Source organism: Rhinatrema bivittatum, chromosome 3, assembly GCF_901001135.1.
Source record: "Rhinatrema bivittatum chromosome 3, aRhiBiv1.1, whole genome shotgun sequence".
Lineage (NCBI taxonomy): Eukaryota > Metazoa > Chordata > Amphibia > Gymnophiona > Rhinatrematidae > Rhinatrema > Rhinatrema bivittatum.
In genome coordinates, this window is record NC_042617.1 from 253,897,883 (window position 1) to 253,915,704 (window position 17,822).

General features: G+C 50.1%; 1 protein-coding gene across 1 annotated transcript in view; it reads left to right on the forward strand.

The window, feature by feature from the left end:
• HNRNPLL (heterogeneous nuclear ribonucleoprotein L like) overlaps window positions 1-17,822 on the forward strand; it is a 289,432-nt gene that overhangs the window by 163,959 nt on the left and 107,651 nt on the right. Inside the window, 1 exon segment of the mRNA XM_029596807.1 lies at window positions 3,577-3,594. Coding sequence (XP_029452667.1) covers window positions 3,577-3,594 — 18 coding nt within the window.

Here is a 17,822-nt window from a genome sequence, read left to right on the forward strand (position 1 = left end):
GACTGGAAAATGAACAGTGTGCAATCCAAGGCTCTCGTGCTAAACTTTCAAAAGGGAAACTTTGATAAAATGAGAAAAAATTGTTAGGAAAAAACTGAAAGGAGCAGCTACAAAAGTAAAAAATGTCCAAGAGGTGTTGGTCATTGTTAAAAAAATACCATTCTAGAAGCACAGTCCAGATGTATTCCACACATTAAGAAGGTGGAAAGAAGGGCAAAACGATTACCGGCATGGTTAAAAGGGGAGGTGAAATAAGCTATTTTAGCCAAAAGATCTTCATTCAAAAATTGGAAGAAGGATCCAACAGAAGAAAATAGGATAAAGCATAAACATTAGCAAGTTAAATATAAGACATTGATAAGACAGGCTAAGAGAGAATTTGAAAAGAAGTTGGCTGTAGAGGCAAAAACTCACAGTAAAAAACTTTTTTAAATATATCAGAAGCAGAAAGCCTGTGAGGGAGTCAGTTGGACCGTTAGATGATCGAGGGGTAAAGGGGCACTTAGAGAAGATAAGGCCATCGCGGAAAGATTAAATTATTTTCTTTGCTTCGGTGTTTACTGAGAGGATGTTGGGGAGGTACCCGTAATGGAGAAGGTTTTCATGGGTAATGATTCAGATGGACTGAATCAAATCCACGGTGAACCTAGAAGATGTGGTAGGCCTGATTGACAAACTGAAGAGTAGTAAATCACCTGGACCGGATGGTATACACCCCAGAGTTCTGAAGGAAACTAAAAAATGAAATTTCAGACCTATTAGTAAAAATTTGTAACTTATCATTAAAATCATCCATTGTACCTGAAGACTGGAGGATAGCAAATGTACCCCAATATTTTAAAAAGGGCTCCAGGGGCGATCCGGGAAACTACAGACCGGTTAGCCTGACTTCAGGCCAAGAAAATAGTGGAAAGTGTTCTAAACATCAAAATCACAGAACATATAGAAAGACATGATTTAATGGAACAAAGTCTCATGGCTTTACCAGGGCAAGTCTTGCCTCACAATCTGCTTCACTTTTTGAAGGAGTTATAAACATGTGGATAAAGGTGAACCGGTAGATATAGTATACTTGGATTTCAGAAGGCGTTGTCAAAGTTCTCATGAGAGGATTCTAGGAAAAAGTAAAAAAGTCATGGATAGGTGGCGATGTCCTTTTGTGGATTGCAAACTGGCTAAAAGACAGGAAACAGAGAGTAGGATTGAATGGGCAATTTTCTCAGTGGAAGGGAGTGGACAGTGGAGTGCCTCAGGGATCTGTATTGGGACCCTTACTGTTCAATATATTTATGAATGATCTGGAAAGAAATACAACGAGTGAGATAATCAAATTTGCAGATGACACAAAATTGTTCAGAGTAGTTAAATCACAAGCAGATTGTGAATAAATTGCAGGAAGAACCTTGTGAGACTGGAAAATGGGCATCCAAATGGCAGATGAAATTTAATGTGGATAAGTGCAAGGTGATGCATATAGGGAAAAATAACCCATGCTATAATTACACAATGTTGGGTTCCATATTAGGTGCTACAACCCAAGAAAGAGATCTAGGTGTCAGTGGATAACACATTGAAATCGTCGGTGCAGTGTGCTGCGGCAGTCAAAAAAGCAAACAGAATGTTGGGAATTATTAGAAAAGGAATGATGAATAAAACGGAAAATGTCATAATGCCTCTGTATCGCTCCATGGTGAGACCGCACCTTGAATACTGTGTACAATTCTGGTCGCCGCATCTCAAAAAAGATATAATTGCGATGGAGAAGGTACAGAGAAGGGCTACCAAAATGATAAGGGGAATGGAACAACTCCCCTATGAGGAAAGACTAAAGAGGTTAGGACTTTTCAGCTTGGAGAAGAGACTGAGGGGGGGATATGAAAGAGGTGTTTAAAATCATGAGAGGTCTAGAACGGGTAGATGTGAATCGGTTATTTACTCTTTTGGATAGTAGAAAGACTAGGGGGCACTCCATGAAGTTAGCATGGGGCACATTTAAAACTAATCGGAGAAAGTTCTTTTTTACTCAACGCACAATTAAACTCTGGAATTTGTTGCCAGAGAATGTGGTTCGTGCAGTTAGTATAGCTGTGTTTAAAAAAGGATTGGATAAGTTCTTGGAGGAGAAGTCCATTACCTGCTATTAAGTTCACTTAGAGAATAGCCACTGCTATGGTTACATGGAATAGACTTAGTTTTTTGGGTACTTGCCAGGTTCTTATGGCCTGGATTGGCCACTGTTGGAAACAGGATGCTGGGCTTGATGGACCCTTGGTCTGACCCAGTATGGCATTTTCTTATGTTCTTATGTTCCTTACAGGACTCGCTACCAAGCACCTCGTCCGCAGGCCAGGAACCAGTCTTTTCGGACTAAGCGCAACAAGAGGGGAACCGGCTCGGGTTCGGGTCCCAGCCACACCCCACAATGACAATCAGCCGATCCATCCGGGGGTAGCAGACATAGGGGGCAGGCTAACCCTCTTCTACCACAGATGGGTCGAGATTACCTCGGACCAGTGGGTCCTCGCCATCATCCAGAAGGGTACTACCTGGACTTTCTTCGGCTTCCACCGGACAAGTTTGTGGAATTCCCTTGTTCACCCCTCAAGAGGATGGCACTAGAAGTTACCTTGCAGAGGCTCCTGTCCCTAAAAGCCATAATCCCAGTGCCTGCAGGGGAGATACATTCTGGGCATTATTCCATTTATTTCATAGTGCCCAAGAAGGAGGGCACTTTCAGGCCCGTCTTGGACCTCAAGTCGGTCAACCGACACCTACGGGTCCCCATCTTTCTCATGGAAACTCTGCGGTCTGTCAAAAATTCAGTACAGCCAGGGGAGTTTCTCACATCCCTAGATCTCTCGGAAGCCTATTTGCATATCCCAATTCATCGGGATCACCAGCGCTATTTACGCTTCAAACTCCTGAATCAACACTTCCAGTTCCGAGCTTTACCCTTCGGGTTAGCCACCGCGCCGCGAACCTAGTGGCGGCGACACTCAGGAAGGAAGGAATTCTCGTCCATCCCTACCTGGATGCTTGGCTGATCAGGGCAAAGTCACCGGAAGAGAGCCACCAGGCAACCAACAGAGTTATAGCTCTTCTGGAAAGCCTAGGATGGGTAGTAAACTTGAACAAGAGTTCCCTACAGCCTTCTCAGTCGCTGGAATACCTAGGAGTCCGATTCGACACCCAGGAAGACAAGGTCAGCCTGACCTCCAAGAGAAGATCAAAGCTCCGGAATCGTCTGCAGGCCCTGCTGAGCGCCACCCGGCCCACAGCTTGGGATTACTTACAGGTCCTCGGCCTTATGGCATCCACTCTGGAGGTGATACCATGGGCGCGGGGTCATATGACTCTGAAAATTTCAATGGACTCTGAAACTTCCAGGTTAAAGCACCTTTTAAGCTTTAACCCGTACGCCCTTTGGCAATACGTTGTAATACGTTATAACTTCTTCCCGCCTTATCTTCCTTCCAGCTTGTTGCAAGCTTCCAAGTTCTCCTCCCCCTGTTGATTGTAACTTTTTGACTTATTCCTGCCTATTGTTATCTTCGTTCACTTGAATTGTTACTCCAGTTATACCCCTTGTTAAATGTAAACCGATCCGATATGGTTATTTACTATGAAGGTCGGTATATAAAACTGTTAAATAAATAAATAAATATGAGACCATTACAACGCGCCCTCCTATCTCGTGGAGCCCACGATCACAGAACTACACCACACACCTTACCTCTACCAGCCAGAGTGCGGAATCAGATACGGTGGTGGTTGCAGCCCGGCCACATGAGGCGGGGGTCAAGAATGTCTTCCCCAACCTGGACCCTGCTCACTACAGATGCCAGCCTGAACGGATGGGGAGCACATTGCGAAGAACTCACTGCCCAAGGGCAGTGGAACAGAGAAGAGTCGGGGTGGAATATCAACCGACTAGAGGCACGGGCAGTCAGGCTAGGGTGCCTGCGATTTGCCCACAGACTTCGCAACAGAGCGGTCAGAGTGATGTCGGACAACGTCACCATGGTGGCATACATCAACCGACAGGGCGGAACCAGAAGCCAACAGGTATCCCTAGAAATAGCCCCCCTGATGACTTGGGCGGAAGCGAATCTCCAGGACATCTCCGCCGTTCACATCGCCGGGAAGGACAACATCACGGCAGACTTCCTCAGCAGAGAAAGCTAAATCCAGGGAATGGCAGCTGTCGCCCACAGCTTTCCAGATGATTGTGGATTCAGTGGGGGACGCCGGGCATGGACCTACTAGCAGACAGGTCCAACGCGCAAATACCAGATATTTCAGCCGCAGGCGGGGATCCGCTATCCCAGGGGATCGATGCCCTGGTACAGCCATGGCATCAGGGGATCCTGCTATATGCCTTTCCTCCATGGCCCCTGCTGGGTGCCATCGTTCGCAAGATTCAGCGGCACAGAGGCCTAGTTCTTCTAGTGGCCCCGGATTGGCCAAGAAGACCCTGGTACGCAGACATGAGAAGATAACTGGCAGGGACTTCCATTTCTCCTGCCTCCACACAGGACCTGCTGCGGCAAGGTCCCATCCTCCACGAGGATCCAGCTCAATTCTCTCTTACGGTCTGGCCATTGAGAGGGCTAGACTGAAGAAAAAAGGATTCTCGGGGCTGGTAATAGATACACTCCTCCGAGCATGCAAGTTCTCCACATCACTAACATATATAAGGATCTGGAGAGTATTTGAAGCCTGGTGCGAAACTCACGGCACCAATCCACATGCCGCTAAGATCCCTATCATTTTGGATTTCCTACAAGATGGACTTCAGAAGGGTCTGTCCCTCAATTCCATCAAGGTCCAAGTAGCAGCGCTATCCTGCTATGGTCCCCGGAGTGACGGCAACAGCATCGCCACACACCCAGACGTTTCACGTTTCCTGAAAGGAGTCAAGCACATTCACCCGCTACTGAAGTGGCCAGTACCCCTGTGGAACCTCAACCTAGTTTTGGAATTTCTAGCGGGACACGCCTTCAGACCACTTCGAGGCCTGTCCCTCCGTTTGTTAACCTTGAAGATGGTGTTCCTGCTGGCCGTATGCTCAGCACGCCGCATCTCAGAGCTACAAGCACTGTCCTGCTGTGATCCGTTTCTCAGAATCACTCCAGAGGCTATCCATCTCGCACGGTTCCTTCCTTCTTACCCAAAGTAGTCTCACACTTCCACCTCAACCAAACCATATCCTTGCCTACCCACGGAAGGTTTGAAGAAGTCTGAAGAAGGTCGAATTCTACGCCATCTCGACATCGGGCAGGCTACTGTCCAGATACCTTGGAAATGTCAGAAGCAGTACGAAAGACGGACCACCTGTTTGTCCTTCACAGCGGGAAGAAGCAAGGGGAAGCAGCCTCACGGGCAACCATCGCCCACTGGATCAAAGAAGTTATCAAGGCAGCCTACGTAGAAGCGGGAAAACCACCACCTCTACGGGTCAAGGCTCACTCTACCAGAGCACAAGCGGCCTCTTGGGCAGAAACTAGGATGGATTGGTTTATCTATTTATTTATTTAAAACTTTATATACCGGTATTAGTATGCAAACATCATACCGGTTTACATTGTAACTAAAAGACTGAAAATACAATTAACAGGGCAGGGAAGAGGAGAGAGTAAATACATAGTGCAGTAAGTGTTGAAGCATCAACTTTGAAAGATAACAGGTTAATTACAAGGTACTATATACAATATAGTTACAAGAGGCTATAGACTATATACAATTTAGATGTCTCCTATGAGAGGATTGGTGATAAAGGTTGAAGGGGAGAAGGTAGAGGGAGACACTTATTCTGGGTATGCCTGTCGGAAGAGCCAGGTCTTTAGTTTTTTTTTTTAACTTGGAGTAGCATGGCTCAAGTCTGAGTGTAGTCGGGAGGGAGTTCCATTGTTTGGGGCATGCAATAGAGAGTGCGTGGTCCCTTGTGGCGGAGAGGTGGGCTTTTTTGATGGGGGGTATTGATAGGGTCCGTTTGTTGACAGACCGCATGGGTCGGTCAGAGCATATGGGGCAAAAGGGTTCATCAAGCCAGTTGGAGTTGTAGGAGTAAATGGATTTGTGAATTATGGTTAAAGTTTTAAAGAGGATGCGGGATGTTATGGGGAGCCAGTGGAGGTCTTTGAGTATGGGAGTGATGTGGTCGGATTTCCGTGAGTTGGCAATAATCCTGGCTATGGCATTTTGGAACATTTGTAGGGGTTTCGTGGTAGAGGAGGGTAGTCAGAGGAGAAGGATGCTGTCGCCTGCAGAGATATGCAAAGCGGCGACGTGGTCCTCCCTCCATACCTTCTCCAGATTCTACAGTCTGGACGTCCAGGCCATGGAGGACACAGCATTTGCGAGGGCAATCCTGAACGGACCTTGGGCAGCCTCCCGCCCAGTCTGGGAGTAGCTTTTGTAGATCCCACTTGTTTTGAGTCCATCTGCTACACGCTAGGAAATGTAGAGATTACTTACCTGATAATCTCGTTTTCCTTAGTGTATGCAGATGGACTCAGCATCCCGCCCGGCTGCTGGTATACATGGGGATTCACCGACTCACGGTAAGCCATGTTTTTCGTATAATAGGGTATCCACCCTGCCGGGTGTCGACGCCTTCCGGTTGAGAACACTGGCGGTCTCCAGCTACTATCAATCGGTCAGGGTAATCCTATTCATTTAATCGATCGGTCAGTTACACATATATCCATAAAGCTTTTGCAAGGAAGATTACTGAATTGCTGCACTTTCTGCGGGGGTATATGTACCCGTGCTGACGTCAGATCCGTCTCCAACTGCTAGCACGAGCACACTATACCCACTTGTTTTTAGTCCATCTGCATACACTAAGGAAAACGAGGTTATCAGGTAAGTAATCTCTACATTATACATCACTCATACTCCATACATACCTACACACTACAAATAAAAACTCATACTCAAAATACCACACTAAAATTGCAGGACACATCGTTGCAGACACATCGTTGTGTGTCTGCTTCTCGATGTCAAAGTGCGTGTATTCATGGTCTCCCACACAGATTCCTCAGACCCCAAACCTTTCCACCTCCTCTGTGACTCAATAGTTTGAACTCTGCTAACCTGCATTACTTTCAAACTTCTCCTTGGTCTCCAGGAGTCAATATTAGGTACTTGGAATTCTTCCATTTTTCAAGGGAGATATGTTCAAAATCAAGATCTTACAGCAGATGAGTTCTCTTTTAAGATCTTCCCATGCAATATGTCTGAAATCTGGAATGCAACCATGAATGCAAATTCCCTGGTGTAGAATGGGATCTGATTGTTTGCTATAGCAGCTTTTCCCAATTGGTGTGCTGTGGCTGGAGTGCAGATATGTCACAGCTGCAGTCTCATTTCCTATTACCTTCCTGGCTTGAAGAATGTCCTCCTGCCAGCATGGGGCATTCGAGAGCAGCGCTTACTGGCAGCTTTTCCTGTGCAATAAACTGCACAGGGCTCTGTAGGCTTGAGAGACCGGCTGGCCCTGTGCAGTTCAGATTGAAGAGTGAGGCTGGCAAAGGAGGAAGAAGCAGCATTTGGCAAGCCTGCTCCCAGACTTTTGCTGTTCAGGGATTGGGGGTAGAATGGGGAAAGGGACAGATGAATGTGCCAAAGTGGAGGGGGGGGGGGGGGAAGGTGATTATGCCAGGAGATGGGGGGATATGGGAAGTTGTGATGCCAGGGGTTGGGAGAGAAGGGTGGAGGGAGAGGGAAGATGATTCAAGGGGGTGGGGAGAAAAGGCAGAAAGATAGGGAAGATAATGATGGCAGGAAGTGAGGTTGAGGGAAGGTGTGCCAGGGTGTGGGGGGAAACAGAAGATTGATGTCAATGGGGAGAGGAGTGGAGAGAGAGGGAAGGTGATGATGCCAGGAGATGAGGAAGACGGAAGGTAGTGATGGCAGGGGATGAGGGAGAGGGCAAGTGATGCCAGGGTTTGAAGGGAAAAGGGGTGTGGGAAAGGATGGAGGGAGAGGGAAGGTGATCATGATGCTGGAGGGAGGAGGAGATGATGATAGGTGGTGGGGGAGGGGTAGAAGGAAAGGGGAGGTAGTGATGATAGGGGTGAGAAGGTAGAGAGCGAACGTGATGATGCCAGAGGGTGCAGGAGAATGGTGGTAGGAGAGGGAAGGTGGTGTTCCCTGTACGTACCAGGATCAGTCCAGACAGTGGGATATGTCCCCCGTCCAGCAGATGGAGTCAGAGCAAACTTCGGAGGGTGCTGGCATATAAGCTGGTGCACCCTCCGGCTATCCTCAGTATCTCTCTGACTCCAGCAGATGTGAGGTGGGGAACCACGGCTTCCCCTAGTTAGTGGATTCTGTCTCCACATTTAGTTTCTTTCTACTTCTTCAAAGTTTGGATCAAGCAGGTCTAAGAAAAAAAAAAGTCATTCTTTAACTCTGGGGGGGTCCTCTGGACTCCCTGCCCGGGCTTGCAGCCTTTTTTGGTCAGCTTGCCATTAGGACTGGAGGCTCTGTTTCTCTGTTTTCTCTTCTTCTGTCCTTCGGGGTAAGTTTTTCTTTTTTCTGCTGTTCGTTTTTTACTACGCAGCTGCCTCGGATGGACTGAACAGGTGGATGCTGGTGGTGCCAGCCTCTCCCCTAATTCGCGCCGCGGTCGGTCCCTCCCCCGTCGGCCCTGCGACGTGACATTCCCCGGGGCCGCAGCGGCAGGGAGGTGTCATTCCTCTGCCACACCCAAGGGGAGGGTTAACTGAGTCGAGCCCGGGCGGACCGAGCCCGCTCCTCCCGTGGCGCGTGAGGGTGTTGGGGTGTGTGTGTGTGTGTGTGTGAGTGAGTGAGGGTGGGCTGTTCCTCAGCTCCCGGACCCGGGCGCCGGTGACCCCCCCCCCTCCCCGGCTCGCGCTATGCAGCGCGGTCGGTGTTCCTGTGGCACCCCGGGACAGAGTGGATCGCGGGATGGCTCCTGCGGGGCATGTCTCCCCGGGGGGGAGACTAGCCTAGCTCCCACGGCCTCCTCGCCACCATGCCCAGAGCGCCGCGGTTCTCCGGGGATTGCCCCGCCCCCTGCTTTGGCGGGAGCGGTGGCCATCTTGGAACTGGAAAGCTGCATCGACACTGATGCGGAGGACTCTCAACAGGGCTTTTCGCCGCGCTTGCCGCCGATTCAGGACCCGGGTCCCTCTTCAGTCACCCCGGGTCCCTTCAGGGAGCTTCCTCCACCCCCCCCCCCCCCCTTTGGTCCTTCCGGTTTTTCGCCTGACTTCGTGGTGCTCATGCATCAAGCATATCTTCAGAGCCAGCAGTCGCTGGGGGTGCCATCGACAGTCCCCTCGCCCGCTAAGGTGCCCCGCCTCGTGGGCCACAACCCGGGTCCCGTGGGGGAGGGTCCCAGAGTATCCCTAGCTCTACCACTGAGTGGGGCGGCCCCGGCTCCGGACCCAGGAACCTACCAGGCATCGACGGCAGACGAGGACGCACTCCTAGCGGCGCACCTGGAGTGTGACGACCCACGTGTTTTACGTATCTTTCGTAAAGAAGAACTGTCGGACCTCATTCCCCACGTCCTCCAGGAATTGGACCTTGATCCTCCGGTCGAAACGCGAGAGCCCTCGGCACCCTCCGTAGCCTCGGCCAGTAAAAAAGGGGACCCTGTCCCTGGCAGGACTAGGTCCCCTGGCAAGGACCTTCCCAATCCACGAGTCGTTCCTATCTCATTTATTAGTGCGGGAGTGGGACACGCCGGAGGCGTCCCTCCAGGTCGGCAGGGGCTATGGATAAGCTCTATCCGCTTCCCAGCGACTTCCTGGAGCTCCTTAAGGTTCCCAAGGTTGACTCTGCGGTCTCCGCCGTCACAAAGAGAACCACGATTCCGATCACGGGAGGAACGGCCCTCAGGGATCTACAGGACAGGAAACTGGAAGTCTGTCTCAAGATCTTTGAGGTCTCAGCGCTGGGAGTTCGAGCAGCCATTTGCGGTTCCCTTACGCAGCGAGCGGGGCTCCGGTGGGTGCAGCAGCTCCTCACTTCCCAGCAATTGCCACCAGAGGAGGCAGCTCAAGCGGACCGGCTGGAGGCCGTCATTGCTTATGGAGCCGACGCCCTTCATGATTTGCTACGAGTCCTAGTGAGGACTATGGTCTCCGCGGTTTCCGCCAGGCGCCTGTTGTGGCTACGGAATTGGTCAGCGGACGCTTCATCCAAATCCAGCCTAGGAGCTCTACCCTTCAAAGGCAGATTTCTCTTTGGCGAGGATATGGATCAAATCCCTGGGAGAAAATTCGGTACATCGCCTACCCGAGGACCGTCATCGTCCATATCGTCCGTCTTCTTCTTTTTCCAGGAACCGTTCCCGCTCCCAATGGCGATTTCGGGGATCCGGGCAGCAAGGCCCTAGAAACTCATCGACGAGGTCACAGTCCTGGACGCGGTCCTTTCGTGGCCGCAGACCACCCAGGGACTCTTCAACACAGGGAGCCTCTGGCAAGCCCTCCCAATGAGTCAGGACGGCTCACTCCTCTCTTCCCCGGATCGGAGGGCGCATAGCCTTGTTCTACGAGGAGTGGGCCAACATACTACGGACCAGTGGGTCATGGATATTCTAAGGGCATGGGGCACGCCTTGGATTTGCGGCGGCTTCCCAAAACAGGTTCATCTTCTCACCCTGCTGCTCCAGTCCCAAGCGCCTGGGCGTCAGCACACCTTGGACAGGCCTCCTCGCCCTGGAGGCCATTTCGTCCGTCCCCTTCGGAGAGGGGGGCTCGGGACACTATTCCATCTACGTCGTAGTGCCCAAGAAGGACGGCTCCTTTCGTCCCATCCTGGACCTCAGGAAGTCAACAGATGCTCCGGATACCCCGGTTCCGCATGGAAACCCTTTGCTTAGTCATCGCGGCGGTGCATCAGGGAGAGTTCCTCGCCTCCCTGGATCTCACGGAGGCCTACCTGCACATTCCGATACTTCCGTCCCATCGCAAGGTTCCTACGCTTCAAGATCCTGGGCACAACATTTCAGTTTCCAGGCCCTCCCCTTTGGGTTGGGCGACCGCGCCTACGACTTTCACCAAGGTCATGGTGGTAGTGGCAGCAGCACTTCGAGAAGGGATCCTGGTACAAAATCCTTACCTGGACGATTGGCTCATCTGGGCAAAGACCTTCTCTCAGGGGCAGAAGGCCGTCGACAGGGTGGTCTGTTTCCTTCAGTCTCTCGCTGGTGTCAACTTCAGCAAGAGCAGCCCTACATCCATCCCAGCAGTTGGACTTCCTCGGGCGCACTTCGACACGTCTCAGGGCAAAGGTCTTCCTGCGCCCCGGACAAGGCTCAAGCATTGCGGGATCAAATTCTTCAATTTATGGCTCTCCAGGCGCATACGGCGAGGGATTACCTCCAGATTCTAGGATCAATGGCCTTTGCGATCAATTTAGTACCGTGGGCTTTCGCGCACCTGAGACCCCTACAAATGGCCCTACTCTTGCGGTGGAAGCCGGTCTCCCGGGACTACCAGGCGGTGCTTACCCTTCCTCTGCCCGCCAGGCACAGCCTGCGCTGGTGGCTGGACCCAAGGAACCTGGCGCAAGGTTGTCCTCTGGAGTCGCCGGAATGGATAGTGGTTACTACCGATGCCAGCCTAACAGGTTGGGGGGCTGTTTGTCACAGAAGCTCGGCCCAGGGACAGTGGACAAAGGAACAGTCGACTTGGCCGATCAATCGCCTGGAGACCAGGGCAGTGCGTCTGGCACTCATGCAGTTCTTGCCTCTGCTCCGAGGCCGGGCGGTTCAGGTTCTCTCGGACAACGCGACCACGGTAGCTTACATCAATCGACAAGGAGGCACCAAAAGTCGTCCCGTGGCCCTCGAAGCGGCACGGCTGATGGCCTGGGCGGAACGCTTCCTCGACCGTTTGGCGGCCTCGCACATCGCCAGGGTGGACAACATTCAAGCGGACTACCTGAGTCTGCAAACGTTGGACCCCGGAGAATGGACTCTCTCTGACGAGGCGATGTCGCTCATCACGCGACGCTGGGGGATGCCCTCCATGGACCTCATGACAACGTCCGTCAATGCGAAGGCTCCTCGCTTCTTCAGTCGAAGACGGGACCACGGCGCAGAAGGGGTGGACGCCCTGGTTCTCCCCTGGCCGACGCAGCTCCTACTGTACGTCTTCCTCCGTGGCCACTGGTGGGCAAGATCCTACGAAGAATAGAGACACACTCAGGAGCGGTCATCCTGGTGGCTCCGGAATGGCCACGGCGACCATGGTTCGCAGACCTCCTCAACATGGTAGTGGACGGTCCCCTTCGGCTCTCTCACCTGCCCCGTCTTCTTTGACAGGGCCCGGTATTTTCGGATCAGGCGGCACACTTCTGTCTCGCGGCCTGGCTTTTGAGCGGCAGAGTCTTTTGAGCAAGGGATACACAGTCACCGTGGTAGACACCCTCCTCAAAGCCCGCAAGACTTTGACGTCGGTAGCTTATGTGCGGATGTGGAAGGTGTTTGAGGGCTGGTGTTCCGGACACGGAGCGTCCGCAACTACGGCCTCACTACAACAGATCCTGGCGTTTCTCCAGGAGGGCCTGGAGAAGGGACTCTCTTACAATTCCCTGCGAGTGCAAGTCTCTGCCTTGGCCTCCCTGGCGCGCACTGCGGGGAACTCGGATCTCTCGTCTCATCCGGACATCTCGAGGTTTCTCAAAGGGGTCAAACATCTCCGGCCGACGGTTCGCCTCCCTTATCCTTCTTGGAACCTCAACCTGGTTCTCCGGGCCCTCAGAGAACTTCCCTTCGAACCACTACGTCAGGCCTCTCTCAAGGACATCACCCTGAAAATGGTTTTCTTGGTGGCCATTGCTTTGGCAAGACGCATCTCTGAGCTTCAGGCGCTCTCTTGTAGGGAACCTTTCCTGCGTTTCACGGACTCGGAGTCTCCATTCGGACCGTCCTGTCGTTTCTCCCCAAGGTAGTCTCCTCGTTTCACTTGAACCAGGCGGTGGAGCTGCCGGCATTCCCGTTGGATGCCCCCAAGTCGCTCCACCGTCTAGATGTAAAGCGCATGCTTCTTCACTACCTGGAGGTGACCAACAAATTCCGGTTATCAGATCATCTCTTCGTTCTTTGGTCTGGGAATAAAAAGGGTCTACAGGCGTCAAAGACCACTATTGCTAGGTGGCTCAAGGAAGCGGTAGTCTCAGCCTACATCAGCGTCGGTAAGGTTCCTCCGGCGGGAATCAAGGCTCATTCCTTGCGAGCCCAGGCTACGTCCTGGGCGGAGTCCCAGCACGTCCCTATCCAGAAGATCTGTCGAGCGGCGACTTGGAAGTCCCTTCACACCTTCTCGAAGCATTACCGGTTACAATTGCCCGTAGGTGAGTCGGGTTCCTTTGGGGACAGGGTACTACGAGCAGGGTCTTACGAGACCCACCCAGTCTAGGGAAGCTTTGGTACATCCCACTGTCTGGACTGATCCTGGTACGTACAGGGAAAAGAAAATTATTCCTTACCTGCTAATTTTTGTTCCTGTAGTACTCAGGATCAGTCCAGACGCCCACCCGGGCTTTGCTCGTTCACTGGTAGACGCCTGCTCGTGTAATCTCTCCTGCTACTGTCCTATGATCTGCCATGTTTGGTTATTTCATTGTTTTTTTTTTTTCTACTGTTTTTTGACAGTTCTATTTGCAAGTTGCATTGTTTCTCTGTTATTCAAGATAATCACGAGGGTGCTTGACCCATCCTTTTCTGTTTGTCAAGTTTAATTCTGGCTTGGCTTTGATATCCTCGATACTGAGGATAGCCGGAGGGTGCACCAGCTTATATGCCAGCACCCTCCGAAGTTTGCTCTGACTCCATCTGCTGGACGGGACATAACCCACTGTCTGGACTGATCCTGAGTACTACAGGAACGAAAATTAGCAGGTAAGGAATAATTTTCTTATAGTGGTGGGAGAGGGAATGAGGTTGATGCCAGGGAGTGGTAGAAGGAGAGGGAAGGTGGTAGTGATGATGCCAGGGGTGAGAAGGTGGCTAGAGAAGGTGGTGATGATGCTAGGAAGTGAGGGAGAAGGAAAGTGGTGATAATACGAGGGAGGGGGAAGAGATGGTGGGAGAGGGGTGGTGATGATGTTGCCAGGGGGGGTCTGAGATAGGGAAAAAGATGATGATGTCAGGTGACTGGCATGATTATAATGCTGGGAGAAGATGATGCCAAGGGTAGAGGGAAAGGGAAGATAAGAGAAAGTGATGATGGGGGAGAGTGGATGGTATGCCACAATGAAGTGATCCCTGTGCCAGGTGTGCCACAAACAAAAAAGATTGGGAACCACTGTCCTAAAGTGTCATTTGTAACCTATATGGACCAGTTAGATTCAGTGAATGTGAAGTGATTTTGACACTTTTGTGCTAAAATTACATCTCCTAGGATAATTTGAAGAATTAAAAAATTTCTCTGAGGACAAGCAGGAAGGCAGTGGGTGATATCATCTGATGGAGCCCGGCCAGGACCGTTTGTTTAAAGTTTCTAGAATTTTCACTGTACTTATGGAGCATGCCACTATATTACGTGTCCAAGAGGTGACCCATTCAGTCTCTTCTTTTCTGTGGAGTTCACCGGTCATGGTTTCTCTCTATCTTGCCTCTAAAATTCTATTTCTTTCAGGGGTATTGTTGCAGGATCCATTTTTGCAGGGCTCCACAGTCTTGTTTGTCTCCTGGTAGTTTTTCTAGGTTTTCGTTCCATCTCAGTGGCAGGCCAGGGTCCTGTTTGTGTCCGGGAATCAATTGTCTACCTCCATAGAGTTTGATTTTTGCCTAGAGGTTTCCAATGATGCCCTCTGTACACCATGTCTGTCACAGATCCCCATGATAGAAGTGTCCTGTATCTGGCTATATTGTATAATATCCAGTGGTGTTGCCTGGGGATGAATATCTTGGCTGGATCCGATAAGCATTTCAGGTACCAGAAGACTGATCCATCTGAATCTGAGTCATCAATATCAAAGGACCACAGAGTTGCACTAGACAAGGATGATGCACAGCATTGAGGAGGTTGTACACTCTATGTCTACCATTGATAGGGATCAGAGGACAGGCCCTCATCTGGCTCTTCCTGTTAAAAGAAGGCAATAGGTTTTTTCCTCTTCACCACCAGTATCTAGTAAATCTGATGCCAGGCATCAGTTGAAGATTAAGAAACACCAGTGTCTTTCTTCATCGGTGCACAATGCCAGAAGCAAGGATGGTCAGTGTGATAGCTAAGAACCCCTCAAAGCAGTCCTGTGGAGAGAGCTCATCCTCTCCAATGAATCAGGAACTGTATAAGTATAATAAGTTATACTTTTACAGCTATTTCATATTTATATTATTTATATAATCTTTTCTGTTACTGCAGTTAACTGTTTTAATGTATTGTTCCTCAGTTGTTATCATACTGTTTTATGTACAACGCAATTGCGTATTTTTCGTTCTCTGTACACCGACGTGATATCTCTAATGAGCGGCGGTATATAAAAACCAATCAATCAATAAATAAATAAATAAAATAAATAAGCTTCCAAAATTTCAGGTATTGGTCACAGATTCACCTTTTGGTTCACGTGAACATGTGGCCACTTTCCCGGCCTCCCAGTCAGTGTTGGCATTAGCTATCTTTGAGGAGGATTTGGACAAAAAGATTCATTGGGCTTTGGACAAAGGACTGTGAGACCTCGGTACTCCCAGCATTGAGGGCATCAGGACTGGCACGGACCCAAGTCGAACAGCTGCCAATGTCTCTCCAGCTGCCTGGTGGATTTGCGCCATTGTCTATGCTGGTTCCCAGAAGGCAGTTGGATGATGGCTGCCCCAGTGGAGATCTCCAACCTATCAAGGGAGGAGGCTTTCCTGAGATGTCAGAATTCCTCGTGTTCTAGGTCCAAGCATATCAGTGCATACCTCTTTGAGGGTCTTGTCTGTGGAACAGGCACTGTCACGGTTTTTACCGCCAGCCTATCAGTCAGGAGTCTGACTCTGTGTTCTTCTGAGGGTATGGCTACAGATCCGAAAATGCCTCTGGAGAGGAGGGATCGATGGAACTCCCCTTTGAACGTTCGCCTCCTCCAGAGAGAAGGAAGCTCCTCCTGAGGACAGCTCCTTCACTGGCACCATCAGAATGGCAGATTCCATTTCTTTTACTTTATTTACAGAGGATGAGACTAGAAACAAGATGCTGTACATTTTCCACTTTTTGGAGCCCACCTCCTAAGGAAACTGTGGCAGTCTCAAACCACAAAATGATTCAAGAGGTACAGATGAGGATATTGGAGAACCTGCTTTCTGTGACTCCTGTAAACAAGAAGGTGGGCACAATATACCTCGTTCAGAAAGTTCCTGGATTCAAAAAGAGGCAGCTACCATACCAATATGTAGTTGTCAAATCTGCTTTCAAGAGGGCAGAGAAGACTAGGATCTGTTCCTCAGTCCGCCTGAGCCAAGGAATCTAGAACTCTGGACACTCTTGTGAGGAAAGTGTTTCAGGGAGCTATGCTAAATGCCTGCATAGCCTCCTACCAGATCTTTATGGGCCAATACTTGAGAGACTTACTGAAGCAGATGCAGTGGGTAGCTGAGCAGCTGCCTCAAAAGCAGGAAGACACCAACCGGTCACTGTTGCATTCTAGATCTAAGGGCCTTTATCAGAATTCTGAAAAGAGAAAATTTCAAGATGGTTTCCCTAGGCACCCTGATTCCCTTTCTTCAAAAGAACTGACTATGCTCTCTCTCAATCTCAAAAATGCTTATACCCACACAATAATCTCCCATCACAGGAAATATCTCAGATTTGTTGGGGGAGACAGGCACCTTCAGCGACATTGAGGAAGGGATAGAAGGTAAAATTTGTAGTTTTGCAATGATACTAAGATCTGCAACAGAGTGGACACGCCAAAAGGAGTAGAGAGAATGAGATGTGATTTAAGGAAGCTTGAAGATACGATTGCTGAGATTCAATGCCAAGAAGTGCAGAGTCATGCATCTGGGGTGTGGTAATCCAGAAGAGCTGTATGTGATGGGGAGTGAAGGGCTGTTGTGCGCAGAGCAAAAGAGGGACCTTAGGGTGATAGTGTCTCGCGATCTGAAGGCGGCGAAGTAATGTGACAAGGCAATCGCTAAAGCCAGAAGAATGCTGGGCTGCCTAGAGAGAGGAATGACCAGTAAGAAAAAGGTGATAATCCCCTTGTACAGGTCCTTGGTGAGGCCTCACCTGGAGTATTGTGTTCAGTTCTGGAGACCGTATCTCAAAAGAGACAGAGACGGGATGGAGGTGGTCCAGAGAGGGGCAATAAAATGGTGAGGGGTCTCCATCAAATGTCTTATGAGAAGAGGTTGAAGGACCTAAATGTATATTCTGGAGAAAAGGAAGTGCAGGAGAGATACGATATAGGCCTTCAGATACCTGAAAGGTTTTAATGATGCACATTCGACAAACCTTCTCTGTTACAAAGCAATCAGTAGAGCTAGGGGTCATGAAATGAAATTCCAGGGAGGACGACTCAGAGCCAATGCCAGAAAATATTTCTTCATGGAGAGGGTGGTGATTGTCTGGAATGCCCTTCCAGAGAAGTTGGTGAAGACAAAAACGGTGAAAGATTTCAAAGGGAAATGGGATAAACACTGTGCATCCCTAAAGGCTAGAGGATGGGGGAAACTTGCTGATGTGGCGGTTACTCCCTTAACCAATAAGTCTTCATACTGTTGATGCAACTCACTATTGCTCTCTGCTTTAACAGCAGGGGGAAAAAAGGAAAATGGGAATTTAGTTTCAGACAGCAACCAACAAGTACATGAATTCTACGGTTTGAGAAAACAAGCATGG